The sequence below is a fragment of the Ciconia boyciana genome, chromosome 2, assembly GCF_034638445.1.
Source record: "Ciconia boyciana chromosome 2, ASM3463844v1, whole genome shotgun sequence".
NCBI lineage: Eukaryota > Metazoa > Chordata > Aves > Ciconiiformes > Ciconiidae > Ciconia > Ciconia boyciana.
In genome coordinates, this window is record NC_132935.1 from 12,745,473 (window position 1) to 12,761,356 (window position 15,884).

At 41.1% G+C, this 15,884-nt stretch overlaps 1 protein-coding gene across 8 annotated transcripts in view; it reads left to right on the plus strand.

Annotated features, from left to right (window-relative positions):
* Positions 1 to 15,884, plus strand: part of MTSS1 (MTSS I-BAR domain containing 1) — a 128,810-nt gene that overhangs the window by 102,031 nt on the left and 10,895 nt on the right. For all 8 annotated transcript variants that reach the window (XM_072851909.1, XM_072851911.1, XM_072851906.1 and 5 more), the window contains 4 exons: positions 5,454 to 5,611; positions 6,877 to 6,984; positions 7,925 to 8,022; positions 10,035 to 10,245. In XM_072851909.1, the coding sequence (XP_072708010.1) occupies positions 5,454 to 5,611; positions 6,877 to 6,984; positions 7,925 to 8,022; positions 10,035 to 10,245 (575 nt within the window). The remainder of the gene's footprint in view (positions 1 to 5,453; positions 5,612 to 6,876; positions 6,985 to 7,924; positions 8,023 to 10,034; positions 10,246 to 15,884) is intronic.

A 15,884-nucleotide genomic window follows, 5' to 3' on the forward strand; every position in this document is an offset into this window, starting at 1 on the left:
GCATTTGTCTTTATCAGCAAGAGAAGTCAAAATAGTCTAGTCCAAACTGCTCGCTCTCTTGTCTTGGCACTGATGATAATGTCTAAACTCTAGGAATGCTGGAATACCAGTTTGACTTTTTTTATTTTCCTTTCTGTGTCAATTTTGTGTCCTGCAATTTCTCACCATGCGCACCTGCCTGACAGCTGAGGCTCTGGGTAAGTCTGTGCCATGCTGTAACCCTGGTGGCTGGTTTATTGTAGCCCTTGCTGTGGCCTTTTTATGGTGTCTGGTCTCCACTAACTGCCTAGACTTTAATTTCTAATGAAACTAAAATATCGCCTAATCTTAATGAACAAACCATCTTTTGATTTATTTTCTTTTGGTATCTAATTGGAACACTGTAAAAGAAGAAAATCAGTATTGTAGATAAACCTCTGGATTATTTTAGAAAGGGATTAACATGGACTGATAAATCATGTCACAGTTGGGAGAGAAGTTAAATGGAATAGACACGTCATCAAGGTGATGTTCAAATAATTGCATATCTTATTGTTAATATGACTTTTAAAGTCTAGAGCTTAAAGTCCTTAGTGTTGTTCTCTGTAAACCTGTGATCCAAGTCCCCCTTCTTTCTGAAAATCGCATGCACCTTTCTTAACCAATAGATAAGAAATCACTATATTTAACTTCATGCTGGGGAAGGGGTGGAAATCAGCATCATAGCGGTCTCCTCTTCTGCTGCCTGATCACACCTTAAATCTGTTTAAATTGGAGTACTGTTTCAGTTGTATTGCAAATGTAAAATAGCTGCCTTGAGATTTTCTTGTGAATGAAAGATGGTGTTTCGGAATTTGAGAGAAATAATCATACCTCCACTTGTAGGTGTAACGATATAGGTGTTGCCCTTTAAAGAAGCTTGGATGGATTAGATCAGGGGACTTTCAACCAAGGTGCCTCAGCTAGGCTTCTGGAGCTGGGCACTGTGGTGTCTGATGCTTGTCCCCTTTTTTGAAACCACATTTTTTGTCTTTCCTGGTTTGTAATTCAATCTGCAAGTTTCCTTTGGTAACTTGGAACTTTTCTTTCAAGGGACAACTTACCACTTTCGAACGTTAGCAGCTGATTCAGATCTCCAGTAGCCACCAGAAGGACTCAGATTTGGTTGCTGAAGGGGTCTGAAGTTAACCCCAGCAATGAGGTTTTCCACCTTTTGGTAAACAGTGGCAGAATTCTTCATTATCAGCCTAGACCCATATTAGTTTATTTATTGGCTTTACTGTGCAGGACTTAGAAGGGTTATTCATCCTGGCAGCTGGTACGCTCTCGTAAAGAAGGGGATTTGGGAATGAGTGACTCGGAGCCTGCTTTCATTTGTACAAGTAGAGGTGTACTCAGCATTGTCTCATGCAGTGTAAATTCTGCCACTCTGTGAAGTGTCTAATATTGAATATTCAGGTTCTGTGCAGACACCTAAACAAGTGCAAGGGAGCACTCTTTAGGTGAGAATGTGGAAGAAAATAATTTCACCAATATTTGCTGCATTACTTTGTCAATAACAGCATTAACTTTAGCAGTCAAACTTGCACTGAGAGCATTTAAAAATCATTGTTCTCCTTTGCTGTTGCTGACAGCTTTGCTAGTTTAAGTTGTCTTATAAAATATAGTCATGAAATTGGGTTGAAAATTAGATGTACCTTTTTCCTTCTTCCTACTACATTTCCTTTACTAAAGTTCTTTTCAAACAATGGTTATTTAAGAAGCTGCACGAAGCTTTCAACCAGGATTCGTACAGAACACTGTAAGACTGAGATTTTAATGCATGTTGGTCCTTTAAAGCTCTTGCATGTCATGGTAATGATGTGAAGTGCCTGAAGGTAACATATTAGGACTGTCCTTGGAGTAGCAGTGGATTCATGTTAATATTGATGAGAAGCAGTCCAGCTCTCTGCAGTTCATTAGCTGTTACTTGCCTGTGTCAAGCAGCAAGTCCTCAGGCTGATGAAGCATGATGCTGTTGGAGAAGTCAGTACACAACTTCTGGTCTTGCATTTCTGCTCCTCTCTGCAACACCAAAGCTCTACTTTGAGAAAGGCTGGATTTGAATTTCTCCTCGGTTTTCAGACTGTTGACTCGTTCTTCCGAGTGCAGCCGGACGTGATCTGCAGAACCATCCCTGCATCAATCACGTTCATGTCTGGCTCGTTGCAGACCAGAGACCTGTGACTACATTTGATGCTTTTGACCATTGCTAATGCTGATTGCTTTGCTGGGTCATTCAAACCTGTCTGCAGCTGGGGGTAGGAGTGTCCCTCCAGGTGCACTTTTACAGCTGCTCCATGATGAGACTGTTCTGGAACTATTTTCTGTCATTACGATAGTTGTGTTGGTTTGGAAGTGTTTCCAAATGGGTAACCTAAAGGCCAGAGAATGTGGGCTGGAGAGAATAATAAATTGCTGATGTTTCTTATGAAAGTGTGCCTCATGTCCCACAGCAAAAATAGTGCAATCAGTTGTCAGGGATGCCATAGACAAGTGACCTTCCCCTCATAATTCGAAGGGGAAAAGAACTGCATTGCTCTCCAGTGGTTGATGTTCCCTTCTGAGATAAGTAGTGGATTCAAACTAGTGGGGACCCAAGGTGGGTGAGGAGCAGAGGTGATCAGCAGTTGGCCCTCACATCCTCGGTGTCCTCTGGGTGTAGGAGTGCTGTTTAGGGGCTGTGCTCTGCTCTGCTTAGCAAAGGAAACTGGTTAAATTGGGCAGAGATTTCATCCCTCAAATTCCTGAGCTGTCTGAGCGCCATGGGAGGCAGCTGGCGATTCAGGGAGTGGGAAGAGTTATGCCTGATTTCAAAAGACTTGCTAGATTGATGTCTGCATTATGTAGCTTTCAAAGGATGTTAATAAAGCTTTCCTGCTCCTAAAAGATGAGTTGCAAGGAGACATCAGGAGAGAGCTGTATTCATGCCATGTAAACATCTGACTTCAGAGCCTCATCTAAATAATTCAGCTAAGCTTGTTTCCTGCTCTGAATTATACCCTAGACAGCTTGTGTGTTTTCACTGACTGAAAACATGGGTGCCTAAGAGCCATAGCATAAAAACGGGTCCGTGAAAGGAGCGGTGAAGATATGGTACGTCTGTTAATGTCCTGACTCACTTAAAGGAATACAATGGAAACTTCATAGAGGTACAGAGGATGTTGGAGAGCGATGCAGTTCTATACACTCTTTTGCCAAAGGGTTAAAATACACAGCTTGAACATTATCCTGATAACTTTGTTGAATTGAGTGAGTTACACAGGTGTAAATGAGGTTTATTTTTGCCCCATGTTTTGGGTGCTCTGTGTTCTGGTCCAAGACATTCTGCTCTGCGAGGTCCACATAAATTACAAGATTTCACTATAATGGAACCCACTTTATCGATGGAGTGCAGTTGTTTTCTAAGTGTGTGTCTTCTCACTGCGTAGGCACATGTATTTAACAAGGATTTACTGCGTTAAGTGCACAATCACATGGTGGAGCAGCTGAATGTTCTCCAGAGCTGAACTAATGAGTGTGTGATTTAGTTCGCAACTAATATATTTTGCATTTAGTACATCCACGCTAGTGAGCCAGTATCTAGGTTTAAACAATGTGGGATTGTTTCACCTGTTGTAGTTTCCAGGCAGCTCTCAAAATAAGGGGTCTGAGCAATAACACAAGCCTCAGTTTCAGGAATTTGAAAGAACAACTCCGGAGAAGTATAAAATGTTTAATCGCTGCATCTGATAGCAAAGGAGAGTATGGGGAAGGGCCTGAAAGGTACAGAATGGTCTTCAAGCAGAAGGGCCCAGTTTGTCTCCTAAGGCACAGGACCTTCAGGGAGTAATCCAAAACACTTCTATAACTTGTTTCTGGAAGAAACAAGATTATAATTTTGAGAGGAAGCAGGTGACTGCAACTTCAGAGTCAGTTATTTTTGAAGTTACTTACTTCCAAAACAGTTTTATAACCACATTGCACCGGCCAGCCTGATCTAGAGGATCAGACACTGGGTGTTCCTGCTGGCAATTTGGTACCCAGGTGGCCTTGGCGCTGGCCGTGCCCATGTTGCACTGCATGTGATTCTTCAAGGATCCATCTCAGAGCTCTGCTTGTGGGTACCTGTGCAGTTTTATCTGGACTATGTCTAACTGTACAGAGGAGATTTGGATATATCCAGTCTGTAATGCCGCTAAACCAGCGTGATTCTCTTTGCTTCCATCGCTGCTCTCTTTCCTGCGGCTCTGGCTGTGTATTAGTGTAGGGGAGCTGATGACTTCACCTAGCTCTGGAGTATTGAAGAAATAGATACGATAATAAGGCAAAGGTTTTCCTTTGTAACTCTGACCTTGATTCATCTGCATTGTGTACTATACACATCAGGAGACTTTTTTCTTCCTCTTGCTCATAGCTTTAAATCCTCCATGCAGAAAGGTTATTGTGCATAAAAATTGATTTTGGGTAGCTGCTTGTAACTCGCCCACCATTTTTCAATGTTTATCTTCCTGATATTTAGCAACAGTGGCATGAATATGTATCTGGATACTTAATTTGCATGTGATGATGTTTCTGGGAGATTTGAGACAAATTTACACAACTAAGGTTCTTTAGAATATTTAGGGGTGTAAGCTGCATGAAAACATCTTGCAACTGCAACATTGTTGACTCATGGCTAAGCAGCAGCTCTTCATTCCTAGAGGAGTAAATTTTTGGCATCATGCAGAGTAAGCAGTTGGTGCAGAATAAGATACTTACTTGTCACATAAAGTTTTGGTATTATGAGTTGACTATAATTAACACAGTGATGCTTTTTGATTGCAAAACATTGGATTTTTTTTATTTCCATAGACAAATACTGGACATTAATATGTATTTGAGATGTGGATAGCTTTTTTTTCTTTAGGACTTTGGAATGAAGACAACTGTTCTAGCAGTTGCTTGCGTAGAGTACTTGAATCCAGTGGTCCAATGATCAGTAACATGTTCCTAATATCTCATATAGGAGATTAATTCAATCCTTTAATGACTCTACAAAGTTGTCATTAGGACCTTGCTAAGCACAGAAGTAGGAAGGAAGAGGAATATACCTGGGGTTAGTGATTAATATCCTCCCAATTAGTAAGATGTGGATTTTCAGCAAGGGCGATGGGAAGGATTTATGCAGGTGACACTTTGAGAAGGTCCGTATGTAAAATGCTGTCTTTGGCTTGTTGAAACCTTTTGAATTGAGATGGATTTCTATTCTATGCAAAAAGAAAAAAAAAAATGCTATGAAATGCTTGATTTAATTGGGAAAAAAGACCTTGCTAATTTGAATTAAGGGAAAATGCTGGTTGAGACTTGAATTGCAAAAGCACAATCTGGCAGCAGTGCTGGCTGAAAATAAGGTCATCCTCTATGGAGATCCACAGTGTTGACAAAATGTACTCTTGATTGTTTCCTGCATACAGGACGGGGTGACATTCAGCCCCAGTTGGATAGTGCTTTACAAGATGTCAATGATAAGTACCTGCTGCTTGAAGAAACTGAGAAGCAAGCTGTCAGAAAAGCTCTGATTGAGGAGCGCGGTCGATTCTGTACTTTCATCTCGATGCTGCGGCCCGTGATAGTAAGAGCTCTCCATTTTAAGTCGGTACAACTCACAAATTGGATAAGTGGCCAAAAACCTCTAAACAGAGTAGCTTCTTATGTCTTAGGAATGAATCTCTAGAGCCATAGAAACTAGCCAAAATTCAACTTGCATCTGTGCCTAGGAAGTGGCAAGAGTTGGGCTCTTTTTTGTAGACATTTGGAGTAATTCAGCTACAGAAGACACTGAATGCTTTCTAGATGACTAATGGGAAAACAATGGGCACAAAGATTTAAGTGGGCTTGAGTTCCCTATGCATACTGACCTGAGACATTTCTAATGCAGTTTCTTCCACTGCTTTTTTTCTTAACATCACATTTTAATATAAATCTTCCTTGCTCCTACTCCAGTGCTAGGACTGATAAATGTTTCAAGACCTCCCCTGTGTATATAATGACATTATCTGACAGATTGCAGGCTGCTTCCATGCAGCTTTCTGGCAGCTCTTTTCAGTTCATTGAAAAGGTTTAAGTATGTTTTCATAATCTCAGGTTGTCTGAAGCCCGGCAATGAATCCTTGGTGGCTTTGTGTAAGCATGAGGCATTTCTGAAGGGTCTCCAGTGTACTGGGAAAATGTTCCCAGTGCTTGTTTACAAAGAGCATCAGTCTCAACAGAAAACCATGGTTAGAGAAGTAGGGAGGTGATGGCTGAACAGGAGGAGGTAGGTGAATTGCAGATGCTGAGGACCTGGATGAAATTACCATGGTAGCTAAGGGATTACTATGGTAACTTACAGTGCAGGAATCATCTGAGTTAGCTGTTGATGTAGCTTGAGCCAGAATGAATCATAGATGTATTAATGCTCTGTACCTGTATAGTGCCTTTATCTCAAAGTTTCCAAAAACTAGCAAAAAGTACGTTTAACACCTGTTTAGGTTCAAGGTTAAAATCCTTAGGGCACATTAGTGAGTATACATAGAAGAGTTAAATCCTTTCCAAATGCAGCAAAAATGACACTCTTTTTTCTGAAGATGTCACAAAAAGAAGGCTGAGACTTATATCATTGATGAGAGAAAGGATTTCTGGGCCTCAGAACTTACAGCAATCTTAAAGTAGTCATAAAACTCTAAATTAGTATTTCCAGCCCTCTTTCATAAGTAGTGATTGCTTAATGGGCAAAGAAAAAACAGCTCCGCTGGGCACTCCCACAGTCATCACCAAAAGAAAAAGGTCATGTATTGTGTTATGGGTCTGATTTTTAAAACCAAGGCTGTGATTAGCCTTGCTCTTTTGTCTTTTCAGGAAGAAGAAATATCAATGCTAGGAGAAATAACCCATTTACAAACCATATCAGATGACCTGAAAAGTCTCACCATGGATCCACACAAATTGCCATCTTCAAGTGAACAGGTTAGCTCTTCTTACCTGGAAAACATTTTTATTTGTTTGTACCAGTTTTCCTTTTGTGTTATGAGGAATATTGACTATTAGCATTTAGTGGCTTAATGTTATGTTTTGTAGATGCTTCACTGCATCAAGGTCATTTTTAACATAAGCAATTTAAAAAAACTGATTTTGAAGTACCAACTAAGTGCTCCTGAGTATTTGGGGAGACCAGTGTGAAGTGGTAGCAGTAACACTTTGAACTGTATGAAGATGCCCAGTTTCTGCTGAGAGTACATGAGGAATGAGTGTCATCTCCTCGCCCTACATTTGAGCATCCCTGTCTTTATGTGATTGCAAGATTTCTGGGATTAGATAGCTTGATGGAGTCTAACATTTGAGCATTTTTCCATGCTGTCCTTAAAATGCATAGGAAAATGTGTATCGTTAAATGACTCCAAATAGGACCTTTTTCTCCATCCCTGCTGTGTGAACTCAGTTCTCTTGTCATACCTTAATCACCTTATCATTGACCTAGAAGTGTAAAGGAGGGAAGCTCTGCTGTGCTTGAATATTGGATCTTCGATTAATTTTTTAAAATGCAACAGTTTTTAAACTCTAAGGCTGTAATAGTTTTTTTAAGGGGGAAAAAAAAAAGACAAGCAGCTTACAGCATGCAGAAAATAAATCTCCAGTTTACTTTTTAAAGATTTTTCCATTCAAATCTGAACTTTCCTTCTGTGATAGCAGCCCTAGTGTTGAAGTATGGTAGTTCCTGGAAAGCCAAGGATGAAGCTGACTCTCCTGTGTAATATACACCGTGTAATTCTGGAAGAGAACTGAGACTGGGTCAATTGTCACTGAAAGTTTGTAGTGGTGATGAATGTTGTATGACAAGCAGATGCTTTCTGTTAACAGGGAAAAAAAATTTTCCACGTCCTTGATGCTATTGATTATCTTTCATCAGGTAATTTTAGATTTGAAAGGTTCTGATTACAGCTGGTCTTATCAGACTCCTCCATCCTCTCCCAGTACTACCATGTCCAGAAAATCTAGTGTTTGCAGGTAAGTAGGCTGGTAATACTTAATTTTAACCTGTTTGGGGGCAAAGGGAGGCAAGTTCAGACTGTGGTATGGATTTGTATGCATACTTAAACCTTAAATAACAACTCTTAATGAAATCAGTCCCTCATGGTCTTTCTCTGTTTAAGTGTGTGACTGGGAATATTAAAAAGGATGGGCATGACTGAACAACTTTTAAACTCAAGACAACTTGAAGATGCTTTTGATTCAGTTCTCTTGAATCCATTTCAGATCAAAGAGCAGACTGTACTGATCTAAGCTCTGAGATTGTTCATTCATAATTTCCTTTTCTGTTTTTCATGTGATGACTTTTTAGATTATTCTAAGTAGCTGTTACTAATCAGTAAGTTAAACTGTTTGAAAAGGAAAAACATCCTTGGCAATTGCCCTATCAGTCTGGTAGATGGAAATGCTTTTTTGATACAAGGTTTTTTTGACTGTTTAATGCTGTCTAATGCTGTCCTGAAATATGTTGAAACACTGGATTCTGTCTATGCTTTCTCCGTAAAAACTGTTTTCTCTCATAAAACAGTTTATTAGCATGTTGCCCCCATACCCTGGTGTCTACATTTACTCTTTCCTTTTACTGAAAAGGAAGATACCCTATTGTGTATTCTGCTCAACACCTTTCTAGCTGCTCTCGAATGATTACCTTTTAGTTTGCTTTATGAATAATGTACTACAGGTTCCCTGTGTATGAGCAAAGTTACCTATAGCATGTCAGAGCAAGTGAACATGACTTCTTCTATGTACCTACTTGTCTCTGCATGCAGATATATATAAAAAAAACTTCAGTACTTTTATATATATATGTGAAAACATGCATATTTAGAGCAATGAGCACAGGCTTAAAGATGCAATATCCTGAAGCTGTAAAAGAAAATGGCAAAAAAAATAATAATCCATCATCTGTTCCCAATCAACCTCATCTTGTTGCATGGTAAAACCTGTATGGCAACACACTGTTGTGTATGGGTAAAATAAGGCAGAGCTCCTCTTCCCCTGCTCCAAGCCGACTTGTACATCTTGTGTGTTACCTGGAATTTGTGAGCAGGAGGTACGGTCCTCACCCATGTATCCTTTAGAGCCTTCCCTTCAGCTAGTCAGTGGGCTTCTGCCAACGAAGGTAGGAAGCTGCCTTCAGATTGATGCATCCTGCTAGTCCTGCTCAGCCACCCCAGCAGGAAACTTCAAAGGCTCCCACATTGCAGCTGGCATGTCTTGCTGTCATTCATGGATACAGGAGATTAAAAATCAATCTCTGTTTGAAAAAACAAATATTTTTTTCATGGATATTAATTCAGGGTTTTAATTCTCTGATCATCTTTCTTACTAACTAAAGCTACACACCCAGAGGCTTGACTTCCGTCAATGTGCCATCACATGCTTTTTTTCTGGTAGAAAGCCTTCATGTGAGTGAAACTTGTCCCAGGTACTCTGAAGCATGGGGTTTTGGTAATGCTTTCAAAAGTCTGACACGTTGGCCTGCTGACTGACTGCAACGGCATGCCTAGAGGCAGACTTTTAGATGAACTGTGATGCCCTTGGACCCCTGCTAGAGATCCCATTGAAAATTTGGGCCATGGTACAAGAACAACAGGATGTGAGTCAGGAATAGGAGGGAGCTGTCGGCAGACATTTTTTGTGCAAGTGCTGTGCAAAGTGAGGGCATGCAGTGATCCCCTCGTCCCTAACTTGACTTTGAACTCTTGAGTGGTTACAGAATTTGATCATCTGAGTGAAATTCAAAGTAAAATGCCATTTTCTCTCTGGTCGCAAGGGATACTGCAGCTGCTTACGGTTCTTTAATGATATATATGTGCATATATATATATTTAAATTTAATTTGTCAACATTTTTTCTTTTCCGGTTTATGCTGCCTGTTGCTAGAGACATGTGGAATGTTAATTGTACTGTATATGGGTCTCTCCCCACCCCGCCCTTGTGTCTTTTCCTCTCCCCTTTCCTTTCTTTGTTCCTTTTGTCTCTCGCAGCAGTCTGAACAGCGTTAACAGTAGTGATTCCCGGTCCAGTGGCTCGCACTCGCACTCACCTAGTTCACACTATCGCTATCGCAGCTCCAATCTGCCTCAGCAGGCACCCATGAGGCTGTCCAGTGTGTCCTCCCATGATTCTGGATTCATGTCCCAGGATGCTTTCCAGTCCAAATCGCCATCCCCCATGCCACCAGAAGCACCTAACCAGGTACGTGCAAGCATGAGAACAAAAACCTGAGCGTGAGCTGGACTCTGTAACTTGGCTCACTTTTCACAAAAAGGATCTGGTGTGGTTTTGGGATACCTTGGAGTCAGGTTAAACACTGAGGGTAAGGTTTGTCTCACTGCACTTCATCCGTCTAAAAGTTGGGCCTCTAGCTGGAGTGATGTATGCTGCTTTTGCAGTTAGCACTGAAGAAAGGGATGAGTCGCTCTCAGGGGATTTGTATTTCACTCTGGCCCTGGAGGGAGCCTAGATGCCTAACTTTCAGATACATACAGGTGAGAAAGAGCAAAAAGTCCCACCTTACAGGAGGGAATAATATTCACTTTACCCACTGAGGTTGCCAGGTAATATCCTGCACAGATTGCAAGTTGTTAGTATCTGGTGGCTGTTTACTGTTTAATGGACAAATATTGGTGCCAGAACAGCCTTCTGACAGCCTTAGCATTGATACTGGTGGCTTCAGCATCAGAGAGACAGCTTTTATTCCTCCCCTGCAAAGGGCCTGGAATACTCAAAATGCCATTAGCAGTATCATATGAAATTGGTTTTGCTGTTTTTTATGACATCCCTTTCTGTGGATAGGCTTGCTCTTTTTGACTCTCAATTGAGCACCTTGCAGAAATAAGGTTTCTGCACGAAAATGAGAGGTATTTTTAATTCTTTATGGAACTCATAAGAAATGAGTGTTTGTGTAGTCATATATGATAATGTCCTAAACCCAGTCAAACTAAGAGGATTGCACTATAAATATAAGCGGAACTTTTCCAGAGCACTTTTTGGTCTGCAGAAGGAAGTTGCTGCTCTATTTGTTCATGGCATCATTCCTATGAAAACTAGCTGGCCACCTGCAGGCAGAGGTTTGCATGCCTCCATGGCACGTATCTTCCAGCACCTGAATTCTCTTCTCTGTTTTGTGTTTTTTTTAACAAATCACATGGCAACTGCAGTATTTTTTAAACAACGCTGAACTGCCATCTCACATTATAAATCCCATCATAAATCTTAGTTACAAACTGAAGTGGACCTAATATCCTGTTGTTTGAGTATCACTCATTTTTAATACACCCTAAGGTCACTGGAGAAGATTTTTCCTTTGGTTTAATAAATGTAGTTGCACACCTTTTCGTGTGTTGGGGAGTAGATGGTTTTGTAGGTGATGATAACTTTAATCCTCACAGTCAGCAAGCAGCAACAATTTCAGTGTTAGCGATTACCAAGTGTCACCTGTACACTTAAGCTACTCCTAGACCACCTTTGACAGCACACAGGCCCTTACTTTTTGCAGAACATTTAGTAAGTAGCACCCTTGGTGAAATTTTCAGGGTATCATCCAAAACACACAGGTTCGTTTAGGCTTGGAACATGTTCTCAAGGGAAGCTCAACAGTTTTTTAATATATTTACCTCTTTCGTTTTAATAGAAATGCTTTGTTTTTAAATGAATACATCTTCTACACTGTCCCCAGTCTGGACACATCAGCATTTTTTTATAGATGACATCCTGAAGAACTTTGTGCACACTAATAAAATGAATGTTTTGTTTAGATTGGCTATGGCTAACCTAAGTGAAATGCAAAAAAGTAAATGAGCAATAATAAAGTAAACTGGAATAGTAACAAGGTAAGGAAGTTGACTTTTAAGATACGTACATCAGTTATACATGCTAGCATCATCTTTGGTTTTTGTAGTATCCACTGCACCTGCATAAAAGGGCAGTAATCTACATGATGATGCTGTTTGAAGATGAGGATGTAACTTTGCAATTGCCCTTAGCATGGAAAAAACCCAACGCCTCTCTTTGCAAGTTCCCCTGTTAAGCAGGGGAGAGAACTTAGGCCGGTATCAGCTGGCAGAACATCCTGAAAGTTGGTGGGAGTCATGCTGATTTGTACCAGCTAAGTTCATATGCTTTCACTTCATTTTAGAAACTGTCCATAAAGTTGCAAACTGATCCAAGCATCACTTGAGCTATTCATGAGCTGTAGAAGGCTGCAGCAGTGTGGCATTGACTTGACAAGTGTAGTGTGTTGGTATAACAAATAGGTATGTGCTCTGTATGTCTCTAGTTCTGTATACCTTTACGCAGAGGAAAAGGTAACAGATCATTGCCTGGCCGCTTCATCTTTGCTTAAGTGTCTCGCTTTGTATGTTCAGCACTAAGTAAAATGTGTGTGTTGTGCTGACAGATAATTGTGATTGTGAGCTTACCAAGAAGCTGTTCAATTTACAGCGTTATTTCATGTTGTGTGTCTCTAACCAACTGATAGATCTTCCTTGTGGTATTGTGCTTTTGAGGCTCGGTGGTGGGTGGGGAGGAGCAGTGATATCGGCTGCTGACTGTTTCTAAAACACTGATGTCATTGTTTCTAGTAGTGACACTGAGAAAGCAGAAAAGCAAGCTCTGGAATCAACAAAGGAAATTAAAAGCTATATATCTTGCACAGGTGGACACTTCGCTGATATTTGCTAGCTACATGCTGTGGCATCTACTGGCAGCAGTAGTTTTGAAGGCAGCAAAGCCCGTTTACTTTTAATAATGCATTAAAAAAAAAAAAAGGAGAAGGGGGCCACATAAAATTTACATATTATGGGAATGAGACTGTATGAGCTATGTGAAGCTTTTAGGCTCTCACCTACATTTTAGACAAGCAAGTACCACTGAAAATTAAGCTGAATTTATTCAAAAACACAGATGGGCGAGGGGTAATCTCAAACAAGGATTAAGTAGAGATTTAAACAAGATACAGACTATGCCAGAGGAGAGCTGACCAGGAAAAATGAAGACTGCTTTTCAGCCTAGAGTTGCTGAGTAGTAAGTCTTTACAGTTATCACACTCTGCATAGAAGATAGGAAAAAGAGCAATTATAAAACCAGGCTCTGCCCTTACACTGGTTTGGTATGATCTCTTTTCTGCAGCGTTGCTGTTAATATCACTGGGAGTAAAAGTGTTAGTCCGTATCAGATAACTGTACATGCGTTGTGGTTTAACCCCAGCCAAGCAACTAAGCACCACACAGCCGCTCACTCACTCCCCTCCGGTGGGATGGGGGAGAGAATCAGAAGACGAAAAATGAGAAAACTCATGGGTTGAAATAAAGAAAATTTAATAGGTAAAGCAAAAGCTGTGCATACAAGCAAAGCAAAACAAGGAATTCATTCACTACTTCCCATGGGCAGGCAGGTGTTCAGCCATCTCCTGGAAAGCAGGGCTCCATCACACATAATGGTTACTTGGGAAGACAAATGCCATAACTCCGAACGTGTTCTCCCCCCTTTCCTTCTTCTTCCCCAGCTTTAATATGCTGAGCATGACACCATATGGTGTGGAATATCCCTTTGGTCAGTTGGGGTCAGCTGTCACAGCTGTGTCCCCTCCCACCTGCTTGTGCACCCCCAGCCTACTCACTGGTGGGGTGTGGTGAGAAGCAGGAAAGGCCTTGACTCTGTGTAAGCACTGCTCAGCAACAACGAAAACGTCCCTGTGTTACCAACACTGTTTCCAGCACAAATCCAAAACATAGCCCCATACTAGCTACTATGAAGAAAGTTAACTCTATCCCAGCCAAAACCAGCACAACATGTGGAAAGGTCACTGTAAAATGCCTTAATCTTAATTAAGCAACTGCATTTGGGTATAGCTGAACAGCTGAAAAGCATCACAGGTCTCTTTCTGGAGTGGAACAGGTTCTCTAAATGCCAGATTTGAGGTCAGCCCTGGCCAGCGTTGCCCATGGCATGTCCTGACACCGTGTAAAGCCCTTCTGACAGACCTGCTGCTGGACGTACAGAGCAACTCTTGGATGAACATCCAACATGGCTGATGCTGCTAAACCTACACGTTGCCCTGTGTAGTAGACAAAGGCCTGAGAGTATCTGTGATGAAGTAGTATGGTAGTAACACAGTTATGTTTGATTTAGGGGGATGATAACAAAAGGATCCACTGGACTTGGAGTGAACACCCACGGGGGAAGCAAATATACAGTTGAATTTTAGAGGCTGCTTATGACTTGGTGGGGATAAAAGCAAGGGGAGAGAGAAGGAAGCAGATGAAGGAAAAAAAGCCCCTGCTGATGTGCTGTCAAACAGCAGAGGACTAAGTCTTTATTGTTAGAATATTCTGGAAATTGCTTTCCCTAAACAGTGAAGTAGAGGGAAACTAGATGTGAACTTGTTTCTACATGCACAAGTTAGCAAGCTGGAAAGATTCTGCTTTTGAGGAGACTCCGTTGCTTGAAATAGCTTGAAGTTAGAATAGGGGAAATACAGTGTTAAAACTATTGAGTTTTCCATGTACATTAAGAAATGCTTCTAAATTAGACCTTAAAAAAACCCCAACAAACAACTGAAATGTATCTGTCAGTTATCACCAGGTGTTTTTCTCCTAAATTTCCTTTTCAAATTAGGTTTCCCAAGGGTTTGTCCCTGACTAGAAAAAAGGGGTCAGTAGAGACATGTTCCTGGAAGTGAGACAAATTGAGGAGGTGACCTTGAGTCACTATCCAAAGCTTTTTGAAAGGTAACTGAGGAGTCTTCCACTGAGTGCAGAGGGACATTGGACCAAGCTCTTCATTAGGATTTGGTCTTCTGGGATAACCTTGCCCAGGAAGCCCTGTCTAGTAGTTGAGGAAGGGCAGGGGTTAAGAAAGCAATACTATATTTGAATGGAAAAGGTAGGAAACAAAGGATGCAAGTAATCCAAGATAACTGCGGTCCTTTTATAGGTTAGTAGGCCAACAGATGGAAAATATACAGTCCAGTAGCCCAAAATACAGCCTTTTTTTTTTATATCCTTGCTGGAATTCATACGTACCACACCAAGCAGTGGGACACTTTCCAAGAACAAGCCATGGCACAATGTCTGAGGGACCAGATACTAAGCTACATATATATAACATACCTTTGAGGAACTGGTTGTTACTGTGCAGAGCTCAGTTTTAGCTTTCTGCTGATACTGTTAGCTTTAAGCTTTTTCTTAGAAGAGATGGTTTGAGAGCAGAGCAGAACAGCCATTATCGCAGCTGTGGAAAAAAAAAAAATCTCCCGGGGTTAAAATAGCTAAAATGAAAGAACTAATTTTAAAAATGAGTCAAACTAAACAATACTTTTAAAAAGGAATCGACTAAAATAAGTTGAAAAAAATCCCATAGTCAAATTAAATTTCTCACTTCACGGGGTGTGGAGTAGAAATTGCTCTGCCCAGCGTTTGCCTGTGCGTGTGCTCCCAGGGGCATGTGTGCCAGTGGGTGTGCATCTAGAACAAGCACTCAAAAGTTTGGAGACTTTTTGCCCAGGCAGTAACTGTGCAGTTTCTGTTTTCAGCCCCTCGTGTACTTTCTGCTAAGAAATGGAGGGTGGTCTGTGCTTCCCACACCCAAGTCCGAGGATTCAAGGCTGTTTCTGCAGTCTGATCCAGGCAGCCTTTCACCTGCTGCCACTTGCATTTTCTTTACACTTTTCCTTCAGGAGTTCAATGTTATTCTATCTCCCTCTCCCATAATTTTCTCACTGTTGTAATCCTTTTTTTAGCAAGACCAGAGGCTCCCCTTCCCAGTGCCACGCAAGGTTCTCAGACGAGGAGACCCTGTTTCCCTACCACCACCTCTTGCATTTCCTTCAACTA